At 44.1% G+C, this 20982-nt stretch overlaps 2 protein-coding genes across 2 annotated transcripts in view; both read right to left on the bottom strand.

Annotated features, from left to right (window-relative positions):
• Positions 1–2915: 2915 nt before the first annotated feature.
• On the bottom strand, positions 2916–16873 carry LOC134858677 (NLR family CARD domain-containing protein 3-like). The gene is given in 13 exon segments (XM_063874686.1): positions 2916–4299; positions 4424–4470; positions 5380–5553; positions 11249–11422; positions 12365–12538; positions 12626–14429; positions 14570–14704; positions 14707–14797; positions 14951–15029; positions 15244–15357; positions 15800–15913; positions 16398–16427; positions 16656–16873. Coding segments are annotated over 12 exon segments (3486 nt in total). The 5' UTR covers positions 16406–16427; positions 16656–16873; the 3' UTR covers positions 2916–3727.
• A 3488-nt stretch (positions 16874–20361) lies between these two features.
• Positions 20362–20982, bottom strand: part of abhd12 (abhydrolase domain containing 12, lysophospholipase) — a 10891-nt gene continuing 10270 nt past the window's right edge. Inside the window, exon 14 of the mRNA XM_063874707.1 lies at positions 20362–20732. Within this exon, the coding sequence (XP_063730777.1) occupies positions 20687–20732 (46 nt within the window). The 3' untranslated portion in view covers positions 20362–20686. The remainder of the gene's footprint in view (positions 20733–20982) is intronic.

The following is a 20982-nucleotide window of genomic DNA, read 5'->3' on the forward strand; positions in this document are numbered from 1 at the left end:
AACCGGGTGACGTCACCACATGGCCACTAAGCATATCATCACAGCTGGAATTGAATGAGTGTGAATGGTCCCCCCCCCCCCCCCCCCCCCCCTATTCTAATCTTCCATAACGCTCGGTTTTTCGGATATATTTTAGGAGACATTTAACAGGAAGGGACTGCTCGAGAGGGGCTTCTCCCGGACAGAATAATAGAGGACAATTTGAGTTTGAAATGTGAACTTCCTGAGGGAAGTTTAGTGTCTGTGACTCAGAGCATCCTTCAGGGAGTCGTGACTGAAGCAGGGTCTGCCTCACACACAGTCTTCAGCAGGCCTGGGGGGTACTGGGATCAATCAGCAGAGGTGTAAAGTAACTGAGTACATTTACTCAAGTACTCTAATTACAATTGTCAGGTAATGTACTTTACCTGAGTATTTCCATGTCATGCTACTGTGTACTTCTACTCCACTACATGTATTTAATCCCTTTAGTTACTTTACAGATCTAGGATTAATGATGGTAAATATAATGAACCCTTAAATCAGACTGTAGTTCACCTGCAGTAAATCCAGCAGCTACCCTGCAGTTTACAAAGCATTCAAACTAGCAGCACCTTTACCAGCTCTGAGAACACTTTAATGATCAATCATTATAAAACATATCAGAGATATTATTCTGAAATGGACCAATCAGACAATGACTACTTTTACTGTCGCTACTTTAAGTACATTTAGAGGAGAGTACTTTCTACTTTCACTGGAGGAACATTTAGAATACTTTCACTGTGACAGAGTATTCCTACACTCTGGTACTTCTACTTTACTCAAGTACAAGACCTGAGTACTTCTACTTTACTCAAGTACAAGATCTGAGTACTTCTACTTTACTCAAGTACAAGACCTGAGTACTTCTACTTTACTCAAGTACAAGACCTGAGTACTTCTACTTTACTCAAGTACAAGACCTGAGTACTTCTACTTTACTCAAGTACAAGACCTGAGTACTTCTACTTTACTCAAGTACAAGACCTGAGTACTTCTACTTTACTCAAGAACAAGACCTGAGTACTTCTACTTTACTCAAGTACAAGATCTGAGTACTTCTACTTTACTCAAGTACAAGACCTGAGTACTTCTACTTTACTCAAGTACAAGACCTGAGTACTTCTACTTTACTCAAGTACAAGATCTGAGTACTTCTACTTTACTCAAGTACAAGACCTGAGTACTTCTACTTTACTCAAGTACAAGATCTGAGTACTTCTACTTTACTCAAGTACAAGATCTGAGTACTTCTACTTTACTCAAGTACAAGACCTGAGTACTTCTACTTTACTCAAGTACAAGACCTGAGTACTTCTACTTTACTCAAGTACAAGACCTGAGTACTTCTACTTTACTCAAGTACAAGACCTGAGTACTTCTACTTTACTCAAGTACAAGACCTGAGTACTTCTACTTTACTCAAGTACAAGATCTGAGTACTTCTACTTTACTCAAGTACAAGACCTGAGTACTTCTACTTTACTCAAGTACAAGACCTGAGTACTTCTACTTTACTCAAGTACAAGACCTGAGTACTTCTACTTTACTCAAGTACAAGATCTGAGTACTTCTACTTTACTCAAGAACAAGATCTGAGTACTTCTACTTTACTCAAGTACAAGATCTGAGTACTTCTACTTTACTCAAGTACAAGATCTGAGTACTTCTACTTTACTCAAGTACAAGACCTGAGTACTTCTACTTTACTCAAGTACAAGATCTGAGTACTTCTACTTTACTCAAGTACAAGATCTGAGTACTTCTACTTTACTCAAGAACAAGATCTGAGTACTTCTACTTTACTCAAGTACAAGACCTGAGTACTTCTACTTTACTCAAGTACAAGATCTGAGTACTTCTACTTTACTCAAGTACAAGACCTGAGTACTTCTACTTTACTCAAGTACAAGATCTGAGTACTTCTACCGTCCACAGTACATGAGGACCAGGGAGTGTCAATCAGAGACCATCATCTGCAGTACGGGCCCCCCCAGGGGACCGTCCTGGCCCCGTTCCTCCTCACCCTCTACACAGACTCCCCCACAACACGCTGACCTGTCTCCTGCAGAAGTTCTCTGATGACTCCGCCATCGCCGGCCTCATCTCCAACGAGGACGACAGGGAGTACAGGGAGCTGACGCAGGACCTCATCCTCTGAGGAACCACCTCCAGCTCAATGCAGGGAAGATCCAGGAGCTGGTGGTGGATTTCAGACAGCGCCAACACTCCCCCCCCCACCCCCTCCCACACACACACACCAGTGAACATCCAGGGAGTGGACATAGAGATTGGGAAAGGACCTGGGTGTTCATCTGAACTACAAACTGGACCGGTCCGATAACTCTGCTGCTCTCTACAAGAAGGGACAGAGCAGCCTCTTTCTGCTGAGGGGACGGAGGTCTTTAGGGGTGGAGGGGGCCCTCCTTCTGACCTTCTTTGACTCTGTGGGGGCATCAGCCATCTTCTATGTGTGGTCTGCTGGGGCTGCAGCGTCTCGGCTGCTCACAGGAAGAGACTGAACAGACTGATAAGGAAGGACAGCTCTGTCCTGTGGAGTCCTCTGGACCCTGTGGAGGTGGTGGGAGACAGGAGAATGGCAGCCAAGCTGTCCTCCCTGCTGGACAATGTGTCCCCCCCCCCCCTTCCAGGACAACCTGTCCTCACTGTGCAGCTCCTTCAGCGACAGGCTGCTGCCCCTGCGGTGTCTCAGGGAGTTCCTCTATAGCCCAACACATTCACTGTGAACATTCAATGGTAGCCCAACAGGAAAGCGACTGCAGGGTTTTTGGGTTAATCTGTGGAGATTATCCTTCTGAATAAAACAGGTTAGTATTAAAAAGGCTTCATTAAAGAAACGTTTCAAACTGTGAATAATGAACATCTCCCGTGACTTACAGACATGACTTTTATTGAGGAACTCACTTCACATTTCAGTAGACTGTGTTACACTTTCATTCCTTCAACATGTGACTCTCTTTGTACAGACAGGGAGACATGTTTTGTAATGATCAGCAAAGATTTGTATATTTCTGATGTAAGTGTTCTGGAAACAGAGTCCCTTTTCTCAGCTTCTTTGAGATGTTTGTACATTTAGATCCTCTGATGAACACACACAGATTCAGAAACACAGCAGATGTTCAGGTTCTATTTGCTCAGAGCTGAGAGAAGCTTCTGGATGATTGATTATGAACCAGTTCATTTCAGGGATGGTGATGTCATGATCTCCCATTAAGAACCGTTAGGACTGGTTTCAAAAGAGCCTGAGCTGGTTTCAGTGTTACTGGGATCAGCAGGTTATACAATAATGAAGAAGTGAGGAAACCACAGAGTGTGAAATGATGCTTCTGTTCTGGTTCTAATATGTCTACATCTAAAACGTAGTTTGTACATTTCCTCTCGTTTCTTCGACGCTGTGCAGATTATATGTTGGTATTCATGTAGAGCACAGAACTGGAGGAGACAACCAACGTCTACTGCACAACGTAGAGAGATATTTCTGTCTCAGTGTTACCTTCTCTCTCTACCCTCACACCTTCCTCCCAGCATCCTTTGCTCTTCCCTCCTCCTCCTCTTCCTCCTCTTCCTCCTCTATTACAGTAAACTCATCAGGCTGGTACTAACTAACATCAGCTGTGATCCTGTACACACTGAACTATCTGGGCAGCAGGGAGGAAGCTTCTGGAACAGGAGGAGACTCTTCCTCCTACAGAGGACACAGAGACACTGATCCAGACCAAACTGCAAACCCAGCATAGAGAGGTTCAGTGAATGTGGTTCTGAAGGTGTGGAGGTGGATCAGTGAGTCAGAGGAGACTCTGAAGAAGGACAGAGAGCCGGCAGGATGATCCACATACACTGCTACTCTACCAGAGGAGGAGGAGGAGGAGGAGGAGGAGGAGGAGGAGGAGGAGGAGGAGGAGGAGGATAAGGAGGTGATCTGTGTTACTCTCTTATTGTGATAGACAGAGTAACCACCACCAGAGCAGTTCAGACTCCAAGACTGATCATAACTTCCAAACACACAGTCCTCACTCTCTCCTCTCCTGCTGATTCCTCTGTAAGTCACTGATATATAAACCCCTCCTCTCCACTCGACCTCCCAGTAACAGCGACCAGTCAGAGCTTCTCTACACATCAGCTGACACCAGTAGTGAAACCTCTCTGGATGATCAGGATATGGCTGCTCCTCTCTGACACGTGTCACCTTCCTGTTGTTGTCAGACAGTCTGAGTTTTCTGTGTGCTGTGTTTGAGTCGAGTGTGAGTCCACAGGAATCTGCAGAGAGGAACAGCAGCAGGTATTAATCTATCAGCTGTTCAGTTATTGACTCTTTGGTGATGAAGGTACATCTGAAGATGGTGGCTGCTTTGTTTCATGAATCAAATTAAACCACACTCACACTTCCTCAGACCGGGTCTCAACCATCGGACTCCACCAGGCTCCATCCTGAAAGAAGGGGGGGGGGGGGTCAGAGCAGCATGGGAACATGGACATTACATCACTCTCAAACAGAGCTTTGGTATCCTCCACAAATGAAGCCACATGTTCACACAGAGCTCCTGTTATTAATCAGCTGGTCTTCTTTTAGGTCAGTGGAACATCTTCTTATCAGCCGATAAATAAAGCTCATTATTCTCAAAGATTATTCATCAGAAAATAAGAAGTAAGAATGAATCAGTGTTCAGTTACTCCCTGTTTCCTCAGCATCTCTTGTATATTCCATATTGCAAAATCTATGAAACGTCCTTTTAGTCAACAAATGAAAATGAGCATTCAGATCGAGATCAGAATCTGAGCTGATACAGATTTACTCCTTGTTGTCTTTTCTGCAAACACAGAGCTGCTGCCTGTGTCCTCAGTACCCCTCAGTTCTTCTTGGCATACATATACTTTATAGTCCCTCATAATCTGATGAAATTACTGCAGCTTTAAAATGTGTCTCGAAACATTCAAGATCCAACAGAGTAGAGAAAAATAACATCAAACTTTTCCCCTGAATGAAACACAACGTTACTGCTTCAAAGTTAAAGGAGAGACAGTCTTGTGCAGGTTACAGGTTTACCAACTAATGTAAGAATTCAAACTGTCCTGAATCATGTTTGCATAAGTGTTGGATTAAAGCCAAATGTAAAAGATGTTGCGCAACTGAAAGCAGAATACAGTCTGTAAATGAAGTCTATGTAGAGGAATCACCAGAGGCCAAAATGAACCGGCTGTAAATGATGTTATTCATGGGATCTAAAAACTGACTTACAGTAAGTACTTTAAAATAAGTTGACAGAGAAAATTAGGAATTCATTCATTCATATGAACAACATTTCTAAAGGCCATCAGAACATGTTGAAGAATCCTGACCTGAGAATCGCCAGAGTACAGAGTGGACTCTCCAGTCCAGCAGACAGCAGCTTCACTCCTGAATCCTGCAGGTCGTTGTTCCTCAGGTCCAGCTCTCTCAGACTAGAGGACTGGGAGCTGAGGACTGAGGACAGAGCTGCACAGCTTCTCTCTGACAGGTTACAGTCACTCAGTCTGAAGGAACAACATAGAAATGAAAACCTCTCATTTCACCTTTGCATTTATTTAAAGATCTAACTTAATGTTCACAAAACCACATACAGGAGAGAAAAGGGAGACCCTCGGTCTGTGCATTTATTACGTGATCCTCTGAACGCCGTTATTTCAGCTGAGCGAGATCATTGAGAGTAATAGATGGATTTAAAGCAAATATAAAAGATGTGTGCAAACATTTAAAGTGAATCAGGTGAGTTTTAGGGCGGCCCTGGACTAAAGAGCTGTTTAGTCCACTAATAGTCGTCACTTCAGGAGATTAGTCGACCGATCGTTTCCCGTATCTGATATATTCTGATTCATTCAATAAAAAAGAAGCAAATGTTTCTTCTTCTCCCAAAATGGTTTCAGTTTCAAAGGCTGATCAGTAATGCTGTTATAACAGCATGGTACGTTGTGCTTCACAGGAACTATAAAGTGAAGCTGTAATAATTAACCGCTGAAATATAACTTCAGTTGGACATGTCAGCTTGTGGGGCTCGTCCCTTACTCGCTCAGAAGGATCCCACACTTTGGATATCCTGCCCGACAAAATGACTCAAGGACCAGGCACAGCTCTGAATGCAGTCTGAGGGGGTTTCCGGCTGACTCGTCTGAGCACATCCAGCGCGCAGATGGACCTTTTTTTGTTCCTCTTTCTTTTAGACTAATCTGCTAGTGAAAAGTTAGTCAACGAATATATTTTACACTAACTAACGATTAGTCGACTAATGGGGGGGGGGCAGCCCTAGTGATTATATCACGTGTTCCTGGGCAAAACAGAACTACAGTAAAGTATGTTATATTATGTTCTATAGGGTTTAAAAATGGACCAAACATCATCAACACGCCCCTCGGGAACAGCAGCTGTAAGAAATAATAATCAATATTCCGAGTAACTGCAACACTGTCTTATTTTGAAATGCACTCTTATTTTGAAATGGTCAACTCGTAACCGGATGTAAATGACATTGAATACAACATTACTGGCGCTTGAGGCCGGACGGAGGAAAACTGCGGGTTTGAGCGTTGGTTTCCTCAACGAGCGAAATGTAAATACAGGGTGAATAGGGGAATCTCTTGTGGTGTTATACATAAAACACACAATGAGTAATTCTCCTTATTGCCGCTGTAATACCCTAAGAAGCGACTTGGCTTTATGCCACGTATACACTGAACTGGCCGGAAGTGCTGTTACGACTTGAAGCAACCAATAGGAAGAGGCACCCGCTGGACAAAGACCCATCACAAACTGGGTCCGGCCTCTTTCTGCTCGGACCCACGGACAGTGAACACATCGTGAATTCTATTCATGTTTTGGGCCTGTTCTAGTGTGTGTAGAGCTTTAGGGCCACAGCTGTGAAACTATTGTAAAACCTACCACTACATCTTTTTTATTAAACACTCCTTTATAATTTTTACGGGAGTTTTGCCTTTTTCTTTTAAACCGACATCTTGGCTTCAAATAAACGAACACTTCCAACACAGCCCATCATATACATACAGGGTTTAAATTGGGGCGGAGCGCTCCGGAGCGCAGCTCCGCCTCCTCACCTCGGACGGACCGGCAAACGGAGCTCCGCCGGTCCGTGCTCCGCCTGCTCCAGTGATCATATTTTAAAAGATTTTTTTTTTTTAATGTGATTAAATTAATTTTTCAAGTCTTCTAAAAAATATTAAAATTGTAAGGAAGGTTTGTCAATAATAACGCTGAAAATAAAAGCAAGTTTAGGTGAATTACAGCACTGTGCAGAGCCATGACATCACAGCATTATTCAATCCAGCCAGTCAGTGCAACATGCGAGATTTTTGGTGGTAATGCACCATTCACGTTAGTTTGCCAACCGCCATAAAACCCAAAAATAAGAAGAAGAACATGCGAGATGTCATTCTGAGTGAAACCAGTTTGCAGTTGGTCGCTGTCTGTGCTGTATCTTCGTGCTATGAATTTGCAAATACATTATCAACATAGGAACAATTCTTTAGCAAGACAGGGGTAAGTTGTGCTTCTTTCGTGTATTTTAGCTTCTCAGGCAATGAATGTCCTTTTGTATCATTAACAGACGTCTCTCAGTCGAGAAATAAAAATCACCCTCAAGTTCGTATTTCAGGCTGTATTTCTGTCAGATTGTTCATTTACCAAGTTAGTTATTCTGTGGGTTCTAGCCTGCTAGTTAAATATCACATCAGAATGTTTTAAAAAAGAAAGAGTTGGCTAACTGATTGAGCGAATGCCTGCTGCAACGTTGCTTTGCGTATGGAAACGTCTCTCTTGCTAGTGAGACAACCACCAGCCTGGATAGCGTGCTCGACTCCCAATCCTATGAGTTTGGCCAAAGTTATGAGGTCGCTAAACTTCGTTATTCGTTACAAATTAGTTATTTCTAATGGAAAGGATGAGTGGTAACCTACTTCAGCACACATGGTAAATGGCAGTGTTGGTAGGGTAGGCTTTTGAAAGACTTATTGTTGCTTCGCTTGTTACAGTAATAACATCAGATGGATTCAGTGCCACAATGTCTTTAGGTAGCTCGATTCTTTTTCATTCTGTACTGTAGCTCATGTTGATTTTAACTACATTCAAGTTTGTGAGCCTGTGCATAGTGGACCACCCCCACATACATTGGTATTTAACTTGATTTTTCTGTTCAGACGCTGTAACTCTGACAATGAAGCGGACACTGAGGGACTTTTTCAGTGGGTATGTTGAGGTCATTTTGGCAACAAAAAAAACAACAACAACAACAAAAAACCCAGCCATATTTAATACAGTGTTTAGAATTGGTAACCATCATATTTTATGCATTTAACAGTACCACTGTCAGGAGCAGCAAAGGAGTAAGTGCAGGCCCAGCTACAGACCCCTCCAGAACCAGAGCAGGTCCAGCTACAGACCCCTCCAGAACCAGAGCAGGTCCAGCTACAGACCCTTCCAGCAGCAGCAGCACCAGTGCAGGCCCAGTTACAGACCTCTCCAGAACCAGAGCAGGTCCAGCTACTGACCCCTCCAGCAGCAGCTCCAGAGCAGGCCCAGTTACAGACCTCTCCAGAACCAGAGCAGGTCCAGCTACAGCTCGCCCCTCCAGCAGCAGCACCAGAGCAGACCCAGCTACAGCTGGCCCCTCCAGCAGCAGCACCAGTCCAGGCCCAGCTATAGACCTCTCCAGCACCAGAGCAGGCCAAGCTACAGACCCCCTCCAGCAGCAGCAGCACCAGTCCAGGCCCAGTTACAGACCCCTCCAGCAAAAGAGCAGGCCCAGCTACAGACCCCTCCAGCAGCAGCAGCACCAGTCCAGGCCCAGTTACAGACCTCTCCAGAACCAGAGCAGGCCCAGCTACAGACCCCTCCAGCAGCAGAGCAGGCCCAGCTACAGACCCCTCCAGCAGCAATTTGCCAATATGCTGGAATTTAAAACAATATGAACACTTCAAGACCAAATTCCCTTTCATATATGTTTCAAATAAAGCCCTAGGATGTGAGGTTTGTAGGGATGCAGCTTCAGCAGGAGTTTTTAAGTCAGGACCCATAAGGCATTCCTTTTCTTCTGAATGGCAAAATGCCAGAGTAACTCCTTATGGAAACACAAAAGATAAGCAAATGAAATCATTGAGAAAAAAACTACATGACCACAAAACCTCCCACAGTCACAAGCTAGCTCTGTCAGTTTATCAGAAAACACCTGAGGCTTCATTAGAAAAGTTGAGCACAACTGAAAAGGTCTTCAGAACGGCATATTATATTGCCAAAAATAACCGACCGTTTACAGATCACCCGGGCCTCATAGACTTACAAACACTCAATGGGCTCAACATGGGCAGAGTCCTCCACAGTAATGTGGTATGCACTGACATTGTTCATTTTATTGCTGAAGAGATGAAGAAATCCCTAATGTCCAGTATCAGGCGTACAAAGCCCAAGGTGTCTATCCTGATGGATGAAAGCACTACAGTGAGTAAGAAATCCTGTCTTGTTATATACTTACGAGCATCTGTGGCAAATGCAGACCCACTTACATTTTTCTTAAATGTCATTGAGCTGGAAAAAACTACAGCAGATGGCATTACTGATGCATTGATCCAGTGCCTCGTGGACAATGGACTAGATGATGACTTTCTGAAGGACTGTTTTGTTGGATTTTGCTCAGATGGGGCATCAGTGATGCTGGGTAAAAAGGCAGGCGTATATGCAAAACTCAAAGCAAAATACCCTGACATTGTGGGATGGCACTGTCTCAATCATAGGTTGGAACTCTCAGTTGGTGATGCAGTAAAGTGCTGTGTTGAGACTAACCACTTTACAAGCTTCCTCGACAAATTGTACAGTCTTTACAGCCAATCACCCAAAAACATCAGAGAACTTAACAGTGCTGCAGCATCAGTGGGAACACAATTGCGGAGGATAGGTCGGGTTTTAGGTGTGAGGTGGGTAGCTTCCTCCTACAGAACTGTTGAGGCTGTGTGGAACATGTATAGTGCCCTGCACAAGCACTTCACAAGTGCTAGTCAAGATTCGGCTAGAACCTCTTTAGAGAGGTGTATGTATGAAGGCCTGGGAGATAAACTGTCATCTGCAGACTTCATTAAAAATCTTGGACTTATGTATGATGCTTTGGAGGAACTAAAAGATGTATCAGAAGCATTACAAAGCAGAGACATCCGTCTCTCTGAAGCGATGAAAAAAATAAAAAGACAGGCTGAGATTTTTTCAGCAATGGGGGAGGAAAAAGGGGCATACTATAAACTTGCTTGTCAGGGTGTTGAAGAAGGTGTTTTCAAAGGGGTGCCAGTGAGAACAGGTGAGAGGCAAACAATGATTCCACCTCAGAAATTCTTTCACACTTTGAGCAATAGCATGCTGTCCAGGATGGTCACAGAGGGTGAACTAGAACTTTATGAGCTGCTGAATATTCTTAATCCCGAAACCTGGCCAACTCCAGTGCCAGTCTTATTTGGAGAGGCCGAATTAAGGCTGCTTTGTACCCGTCTTAAAATCCACTTCTCAAATGTCAAGCAAGATTTCAGAGACCTTAAGGACAGTGGCTTGCCACTGAAAGGAGGACTGATACAGTTGAAACATGCAGGAGACACACTGGCCGTCAGTACTGCAGAGTGTGAAAGAGGGTTCTCCCTAATGAACAACATCATTTCACCCATTCGCAATCAACTAAAAGTTGAGAATTTGTCATATTTAATGTTCATTAACTTAGTGGGCCCACCACTGGAGTTGTGGAACCCCACTAAATACGTTAAAAAGTGGGTTATGACCCGGCGGTCTGCAGACCATATGTCTTGTAAAGTGAGGCATGAAAGCCACCACAAGCTTGACATGAGTGCCATTTGGAATGTCATGAATTGAAGGTGCACTGTGTAGGATGGTGGCCACAGTATGTATTGCAACTAAACTGCTCATTAAAACTGCTGCCTATTGTCAAACAAAATGACTAGTCAAAGGACAAATGGGTTATGTTATTGTTGTGATATGTGCATATGAGATAAATAACTAATAAAGAACACAATGTGAATTAACGGTGTGTTAGTAGCAGTGTATTCATATAGTAGAAATGTTTCGCGACATTGACCACTGCGAGTGAAGGGCTCCCCCACTTTACAAAAGCCAATTTAAACACTGTATACATATATATTCAAACAGTAGCTGAACATGTTGAAGAATCCTGACCTGAGAGTCTCCAGAGTACAGAGTGGACTCTCCAGTCCAGCAGACAGCAGCTTCACTCCTGAATCCTGCAGGTCGTTGTTCCTCAGGTCCAGCTCTCTCAGACTAGAGGACTGGGAGCTGAGGACTGAGGACAGAGCTGCACAGCTTCTCTCTGACAGCTTACAGTCACTCAGTCTGAAGGAACAACATAGAAATGAAAACCTCTCATTTCACCTTTGCATTTATTTAAAGATCTAACTTAATGTTCACAAAACCACATACAGGAGAGAAAAGGGAGACCCTCGGTCTGTGCATTTATTACGTGATCCTCTGAACGCCGTTATTTCAGCTGAGCGAGATCATTGAGAGTAATAGATGGATTTAAAGCAAATATAGAAGATGTGTGCAAACATTTAAAGTGAATCAGGTGAGTTTTCGGGCGGCCCTGGACTAAAGAGCTGTTTAGTCCACTAATAGTCGTCACTTCAGGAGATTAGTCGACCGATCGTTTCCCGTAGCTGATATATTCTGATTCATTCAATAAAAAAGAAGCAAATGTTTCTTCTTCTCCCAAAATGGTTTCAGTTTCAAAGGCTGATCAGTAATGCTGTTATAACAGCATGGTACGTTGTGCTTCACAGGAACTATAAAGTGAAGCTGTAATAATTAACCGCTGAAATATAACTTCAGTTGGACATGTCAGCTTGTGGGGCTCGTCCCTTACTCGCTCAGAAGGATCCCACACTTTGGATATCCTGCCCGACAAAATGACTCAAGGACCAGGCACAGCTCTGAATGCAGTCTGAGGGGGTTTCCGGCTGACTCGTCTGAGCACATCCAGCGCGCAGATGGACCTTTTTTTGTTCCTCTTTCTTTTAGACTAATCTGCTAGTGAAAAGTTAGTCAACGAATATATTTTACACTGACTAACGATTAGTCGACTAATGGGGGGGGGGCAGCCCTAGTGATTATATCACATGTGTTCCTGGGCAAAACAGAACTACAGTAAAGTATGTTATATTATGTTCTATAGGGTTTAAAAACGGACCAAACATCATCAACCCTCCCCTCGGGAACAGCAGCCCATCATATACATATATATTCAATCAGTAGCTGAACATGTTGAAGAATCCTGACCTGAGAGTCTCCAGAGTACAGAGTGGACTCTCCAGTCCAGCAGACAGCAGCTTCACTCCTGAATCCTGCAGGTCGTTGTTCCTCAGGTCCAGCTCTCTCAGACTAGAGGACTGGGAGCTGAGGACTGAGGACAGAGCTGCACAGCTTCTCTCTGACAGGTTACAGTCACTCAGTCTGAAGAAGAGAACACAAGCAATACATTGGACAACCTCGTAGATTATTTGATACTTGATGTATGAGTCTGACTCTTCCTGTACTCACAGAGCCTTCCTGGAGGCTTTGACCACTGGCAGCAGCCTCAGGAGAGCCTCCTCTGAAGCAGAGTATTTCTTCAGGTCAAACACGTCCAGATCTTCTCCTGATGACAGTAAGATGAAGACCAGAGCTGACCACTGAGCAGGAGACAGATCATCTGTGGAGAGACGTCCTGAACTCAGGGACTGTTGGATCTGCTCCACCAGAGAACGATCCTTCAGTTCATTCAGACAGTGGAACAGGTTGATGCTCCTCTCTGGAGACAGATCCTCATCCATCTTCTTCTTGATGTACTGGACTGTTTCCTGATTGGTCTCTGAACTACTTCCTGTTTCTGTCAGCAGGCCTCGTAGGAGTTTCTGATTGGTCTGCAGTGAAAGACCCAGGAGGAAGCGGAGGAACAAGTCCAGGTGTCCGTTTGGACTCTGTAAGGCCTGGTCCACAGCTCTCTGGTAGAGATGTGTTAGTTTGGGTTTGGCTCTGAAGACTTTAGGCAGCCTGGAGGTTGTTGGTTCTTCTGACAGCAGGTTGACTCCAGACTTGATGAAGGTCAGATGGACATGAAGAGCAGCCAGAAACTCCTGAAGGCTCAGATGGACGAAGCAGAACACCTGGTCCTGGTACAGTCCTCTCTCCTCTCTAAAGACCTGTGTGAACACTCCTGAGTACACTGAGGCTGCTCTGATATCGATGCCACACTCTGTCAGGTCGGACTCATAGAAGATCAGGTGGCCTTTCTGCAGCTGCTCAAAAGCCAGTTTTCCCAGAGACTCCATCATCTCCCTGCTCTCTGGACTCCAGTGTGGATCTGTCTCAGCTCCTCCATCATACTTGATGTTCTTCACTTTGGACTGAACCACCAGGAAGTGGATGTACATCTCAGTCAGGGTCTTGGGCAGCTCTCCTCCCTCTCTGGTCTTCAGCACCTCCTCCAGAACTGTAGCAGAGATCCAGCAGAAGACTGGGATGTGGCACATGATGTGGAGGCTTCGTGAGGTCTTGATGTGGGAGATGATGGTGCCGGCCTGCTCCTGATCTCTGAACCTCTTCCTGAAGTACTCCTCCTTCTGGGGGTCAGTGAACCCTCGGACCTCTGTCACCATGTCCACACACTCAGGAGGGATCTGATTGGCTGCTGCAGGTCGTGTGGTTATCCAGAGGCGAGCAGAGGGAAGCAGCTTCCCCCTGATGAGGTTTGTCAGCAGCACATCCACTGAGGTGGACTCTGTGACATCAGTCAGGACCTCAGTGTTGTGGAAGTCCAGAGGAAGTCGACACTCATCCAGACCGTCAAAGATGAACACAACCGGGAACTGATCAAAGCTGCAGATTCCTGCGTCTCTGGTTTCAGGGAAGAAGTGATGAACAAGTCCCACCAAGCTGTACTGGTTCTCTCCCAGCACATTCAGCTCTCTGAAGGTGAATGGGAATGTGAACTGGATGTCCTGGTGGGCTTTGCCTTCAGCCCAGTCCAGAGTGAACTTCTGAGTTAGGACTGTTTTCCCAATGCCAGCCACTCCCTTTGTCAGCACTGCTCTGATTGGTGCATCTCTTCCAGGTGAGGCTTTAAAGAGCTCTTCTTGTCTGATGGGGGTTTCTGGTCTGTCTGGTTTCCTGGATGCTGTTTCAATCTGTCTGACCTCATGTTCCTCATTGACCTCTGCAGCCCCCCCCTCTGTGATGTAGAGCTCTGTGTAGATCTGGTTCAGAAGGGTTGGGTTTCCTGCTTTAGCAATGCCCTCAAACACACACTGGAACTTCTCCTTCAGGGAGGACTTGAGTTTACGCTGACAGACTCCAGAAGCACTTCCTGAATGAACACACAACAAAGCAGATCAATCAGTCAAAGGACTCCTTAAAGAATGAGGATCTGAATATATGTTGTTCCATCTCTTGAGACTTTAGTGAACATTTATCCAGCTTGTTGAATCTTTATAGAAACCCTCTTACTGCTCTGCAGACGCTCAGCCAGCTCCTCCTGCTTCATGCTCCTCAGGAGGTGCAGTGTGATGTTCAGAAATGCCTCTCTGCTGCTCCTCCTCTGCTCTTCATCCTCACCGTCCAACACCTCCTCATCCTCCTCTGACTCTCTAAGTATTCTGGGTAATCTGATCTCAGAGTCTTCTGGATCTTCTTCAGCTCGCTCTTCACAAAAGTGATGATGTTGTCCTCCAGCAGCTGGAACAGAAGATATGAACAACACAATCACACTGAGAGAGCTGAACATCAGATCCATGTTGGACAGACTGACAATAATCTGGTCTAAAGAGTTCATCATGGAGTTGACTGTGAACAGAACAGATGTAAAGTATCTGTAGTTCATGTACACACCATAAAGATGGAGTCCATCTCCGTCTGATGCTGCTGGGCAGACTGCCCTCTGGGAACCTCTGAGCTCTGCTGGTCCTCTCTGTGAGGAGTCATGAAGAAATAACTCACATTATGTTGCACCATAGACTTTACACACAAAGACACACACAGAGCAGTTAGTGAGAGATGTTCTGTCAGAATAAATCATCATGAAAACCAGATGCTAACAACACTGATGGACCACCAATTCTGGATCTGACTGAGGATCAGAACAGCAAGCTCTCCAGTTTCTATCAACAGTTTGAAATACTTACACCGGGTCAGAAGAACGGCTTCCATCTTTGAAGTTAATCAGACGATCAAAAGACTGATCACTCTTCAGGGACACACAGCTGGGTTCAGGGGCCTCCTCTCTCTGCTGCTGGGAACTGAGAGAAACTCTGAAGTTGACTTTATTTCAGTCAGAAAACTCATGTTGAAATGTGTATTTACAGCAGCATAAAGGTTGAGTTTTGATCGGCCTCATCGCTCCCCGGATATATTTACATAGACTATGAAGAAGGATGATTAAATCACCCCCCATCTTTCCCTGCGTGGACCAAGAACCTGACCCTGGTGATCTGACAGATCTTCTATGTGGAGGCCTGGCACCGGCTGCCATATGGCCCTGTAAGCTCATCTGCTATGAGGGAAATAAACTGGTGAGACTACTTATGTGTAGGCCTGGGACCAGCGCCCAATAAAAGCTATGACAGAGTGATATTTGATCAATGTGTTATCAGTGCAGTTTAAAGAGTCAACAGAAGTTGTGTTCTGCCATGATCCATCATATTTAAAACCAGATGCAAATCATCAGCTTTAAATACTTACAGCGGGTCATTGGAGGGACGGCCATCTCTGAAGTCCATCAGACGACCAATAGACCGACCACTCTTCAGGGACACACAGCTGGGTCCAGGAGACTCCTCTCTCTGCTGCTTGGAGCTGATAGAAAGACGGAAGAAAGCAAACATACATCTTTACTGAGGAGGCTGACAGAAACAGTAACGCGTTAGATTACTCGTTACTGAAAAGGTGGTCGGATCAGAGCAATGACAACACTGTTTGGAACTACTCTCTAGATCATCAGTTCCTTTTTAAAACACCTTCTTATTGTTTGACCAGAGTAACATCTTGTCCTTGAGTTATTCATTAACAGATTATAGATGATCCTTCTCTCTCTGAGAGCCCTTTGACCCACAGAGGCCTCAATAAATATGGAATATGATCCTTCATCACATAAGAGAAGTATCAAAGTCCAAACTGCAGTCCAGAATCAGGGTTCAATCTGAATGTGTTTTATAGATGTACAGGTTTATTGTGAGTCAGTGTTCAGGAGAAAGAGCAGAGACAGGGAACAGTTAGTGAGAGTGGACATGTTGAAGGGTGAAGCAGTCTCAAACATCCTGTGAAGTGTTGAGTGTGATACCTTTTCATGTTGCTGATCACCTGCAGCCACCTGATGGAGACACACACACGGCTTCATTAGTACTTTAAGGTCCTTTATATTTGTTAGTGGTCAGGAAATCAAAGCTGTTTGTACCCTTTAAAGACAGTGAGCTGTAGCTTCAGATATGAGCTGTCAGATAAACGTTGTGCTGTCATTCTAAAGACAGGAGGTGAACACATGAAGCAACAAAGAGCAGCTGTTTGAAACATCACAGACTGGAATCAAAGTCCCACTTACTCAGTTTCTGCTCATGAAGTCCATCAGCTGTGAGGACCAGGTCTGTGTAGAAGAAGAGCTTCCTGCTGATCTGACCCTGTGCTCCATCAGGAGTAAATCCTCTGCTTCTTCATCAGTCCTCTGTGTCAGTGTGATGAAGCAGTGTGAAGCTGCAGCCCTCACTTCAAACTGTATATGACTTTATATTGTAGATGTGAAAGATCAACCCACAGCCGCTCCCTGCTGCACTCTGACCCAGAACAGATGGAGCTCCTCCTCACTGACAGCATCACCGTCTCTGTCTCCAACGTGTCCAACACTTCATGCATTTACTCAACTCCGAGTACTTCCATGTTGTGCTGCGTGATACTTGTACTCATCTCAGAGGTACATGTTGTACTTTCTACTGCACTTATCTGACAGCTGCGGTTACTGTACCAATGAGAGTCTCTGCACAGCTGTTCCTGATCTCTGATCAGTGAGGGCAGAATTTAGAGGACAAAGGGATACTTTTGAAGAAGCGGTCGGACATTTTTAAAAGTCGACATTTAGACAGAAATGCTCAGTACATTTTCATTTGCTGCTGAAAAGTGATGAAGGGGGGATAGAGACTTATCCCGCAGCTCACAGCCAAGGTGCGGCAGCAGCTCGAGCTGAACGTGGGACAGAGTGCGGGGTTAGGGGGTGTGGTCATGGCAGGTTCTGGAGGGGTAGCAACGGGAGCAATTGCACCCGGCCGGTCTGGAGGGGGGCCCCAAAAAAAAAAAAAATTAAGATTTCTCTCCGATCCTGCATTCAGTGTATTGCGAGTGTGTGTGTGTGTGTGTGTGGGGGGGGGGGGGGGGTTGCGCGCGATGTTGCTCCCCGGCCCAGAATAGTGCAGGACCGGCCCTGGGTGTGGTTGTTAGCATCTGGTGCTAGCTGTGCTAACGGATGTAAAAAGGGAGAGGCTCTGATAGCTACAGCTCAGGTTAGGTGAAGGACTCTGAGTGTTTAGTTCACTTTCAGTTCATCTCAGTGGGTCTCGAACGTTTGGATCAGCATGTATGTAAAGAAGTATTTCCACAGCTTTCTGATAGGTAGGAGAATAAACAGGGAATGACTCCAATGTATCTGTAGCAGTTAACCACATAGTTTAAAACGGGAGGGATTCTAAAACATGCATCAATACAAAACATTTAGCTAGGTAAAATAAGATCAACTTTAAAACGTGCTGAAAGCTAAAACTAGTCTTTACTGACGCTTCCCAGGAGGGGGAGAGGGGGGAGAGAGGGAGGCTCTGACACAGACACCGATAAATGAACAACACAAATAAAACAAGTTCCATTTATTTGTTCTGAGAGTCTTTCTGAAATGTCTGAAGATGCTTTTGTTATTTTTGAGTTCATAAACCTTCTTAATCTGAGTATCAGGAACATCTGTATTGCAGCTCAGTTGAAGAAGTGGATAAATAATGGAAGTCAATGGTACAAATGTGTGAATGACTGTAGAAGTAGATAGCTGAAGGTAATAACAATGATAATGCTTAAAGTCTTTTAGAAAAGATATAAATAGATAAAAAGTCCTGATTAAAAAGAATGAGATAAAGCAAAGTCATGAGTGAGTATAAAACAGATGGCTGGAGGTGGAAACAAATGGCCCTGTTATTTATATATAGTAGACATATTTATTTAATTCATTGGATTTTATTAAACTGAAGAATAAATATTAGAAATAAATAGATTTGATGAATAGAAAATAAAATGGTTTAAAATAATTACAAATAAAGCAATGAACAAGTAGAGAAACCAGAAAGCCAAAATTCAATAACAAATAGTAGAGATACATAAGAAGAAAATAAGAAGGTCAGAAACAAAAATCTAAAATGAATAAATGAATGGTTTAAAACACATTTCTAAAAGTGGTAAACAATTCAGCTAGAATATTGAATAAAATAGTAGAAATAATGAGCTAAAATAATATCTGATGAACAAAGTAAAGGAAGCTATATACATGAATAATATAATATATACAGTGGTATGCAAAAGTTTGGGCACCCCTTAGGAAAACCACTGCATCAGTTTGTCACTTGCTGAGCTTTTGAAGCAGCAACTTCATTTTAACATATGTTATACCTTATGGTAACAGAAACATCTCAGTAGTGAAATAACTTTTATTGGTCAAACAGAAACATGTTTATGTGCATTCAAACAAAAATAGGCATGTGCATACATTTGGGCACCCCTAAGAAATAATTCCATTAATATTTAGTATTGCCTCCTTTTGCTGCAATAACGGCCTGTAGACGCCTCCTGTAGCCACAGACAAGTCCCTTAAGCCTGGCAGGTGGTATTTTGGCCCATTCTTCCACACAAAACGTCTCCAGTTCAGTCAGGTTTCTTGGCCTCCGTGCATGGACAGCCTTCTTCAAATAAATCCATACATTTTCAATGATGTTAAGGTCTGGGGACTGGGATGGCCATTCCAGAACATTGTACCTGTGCTTCTGCATGAATTCCTTGGTGGATTTTGATCGGTGCTTAGGATCATTGTCCTGCTGAAAAATCCAACCCCGGCGTAGCTTCAACTTTGTGACTGACTCTAGAACATTCTTGTCAAGAATCTCCTGGTACTGTAAGGAATTCATGTGGCCCTCAACTTTAACAAGTTTTCCAGTACCTGTGCTAGCCACACAGCCCCATAACATGATAGATCCTCCACCAAATTTTACAGTGGGCAACAAGTTCTTTTCATTGAATGCAGTGTGTTTTTTTTCGCCATGCATACCTGTTCATGTTATGACCAAATAACTCAATCTTGGTCTCATCTGACCACAGTATTTTGTTCCAAAATGCTTCTGGCTTGTCCAGATGTGCTTTTGCATACCTCATGCGACTCTTCGTGTGATTAACACTCAGGAAAGGCTTTTTGCACATCACCCTTCCAATGAGCTCTTCCTGGTGCAAAGTACGCTGGATTGTGGAACGGTGAACAACTACACCATCAGCAGCCAGATGTTGTTGTAGTTCTCTGGAGGTGGTCTGTGGCTTCTCTGTGACCATTTTCACCATCCTTCGCCTGTGCCTTCCCCCTATTTTGTCGGCCTACCACATCTTTCCTTTCACACGGACTGTTCCTGTGGCCTTCCATTTCACAACTACGTTTCTGACTGTGGAGACAGACAGTTAAACCTGTCAGATAAATTTTTTGTACCCTTCTCCTAATTTATAATGTTGGATTATCTTAGCTTTCAGGTCAGTGGAGAGTTGTTTTGAGGTCCCATCTTGCCACTCCCTAAGAAAGAAACCTAGGCCAGGCACAGCCAGCTATTACCTATGTTAAATAGCCTTTTTCATGATTGGTTCCACCTGTCTTTGTAATTGAAGGTCTAATGAGCTAATCAAAGCAATTTTGTGCAGCAACCTGTCAGCTATAAATCGTACAGGTGTTGAAATGAATGCTATTTATAAGGGTGCCCAAACTTTTGCACATCCCATTTTTTGCATTTTATTTTATTATAATAAACTATGTAATGCTACCCTAAGAATTTTGGTCTGGAAAACACTAAAACGTCTACATCTTTGTAGGAAAACAAATGTTGTTGCTGTTCTATCTTTGCCTTGTTTTTCTATCTGCAGCGTGTTGCCGGTCGTCAGTCTGTCAGACTAAAATAAAACCCTTTGGTTTTACATATCCGCCGCCCTCTGCAGTTTGTTCATCACCAACAAAACACACAGTCACAGCTTCATCAAACCCAGAATATTTAATGATGATTCAAGTCAAACAGGCCTTTAAAACTAAACCTGCACCCTGAAGAGAGCCATGATCAGATGGACCCGAAGAGGATCATTTCAAATCACACCGACGGTAAAGAATCAGGAGGAAGTGCTGAACAGGAAGTGGTGGTTCTGTGTGATGCTGGCCGTCCTCCTCGCTCCACGGTTCAAAGCCCTGTCGCTGAGAGAGGAATGCTGACGTGGAATAAAGAGGAATGACGTGTGTGTAGTTCATGCCAGAATATTCAGTCCAAAACTAATGTGTGTGTGTGTGTGTGTGTGTGTGTGTGTGTGTTTTCAGGCTGAATCGTCCGTCTGTTGGTGAGCTGTGCCGAGGAAATCACTGCAACACAAAGACAGACGTTAGTGCGGCACAACAAACCAAAGGCAGAACCTGTGGAGGTAATCCAGAGAAACGTCTGGTGTTTAACTCAGGACGGTTCAGATCTGAGATCCATTTGTTCAGGATCAAACTGCAGGAGACTTTACAACAGTATTAAAAAAAAAAGTGTGTGTGTGTGTGTGTGTGTGTGTGTGTGTGTGTGTGTGTGTGTGTGTGTGTGTGTGTGTGTGTGTGTGTGTGTGTGTGTGTG

Source organism: Eleginops maclovinus, chromosome 22 (assembly GCF_036324505.1).
Source record: "Eleginops maclovinus isolate JMC-PN-2008 ecotype Puerto Natales chromosome 22, JC_Emac_rtc_rv5, whole genome shotgun sequence".
NCBI lineage: Eukaryota > Metazoa > Chordata > Actinopteri > Perciformes > Eleginopidae > Eleginops > Eleginops maclovinus.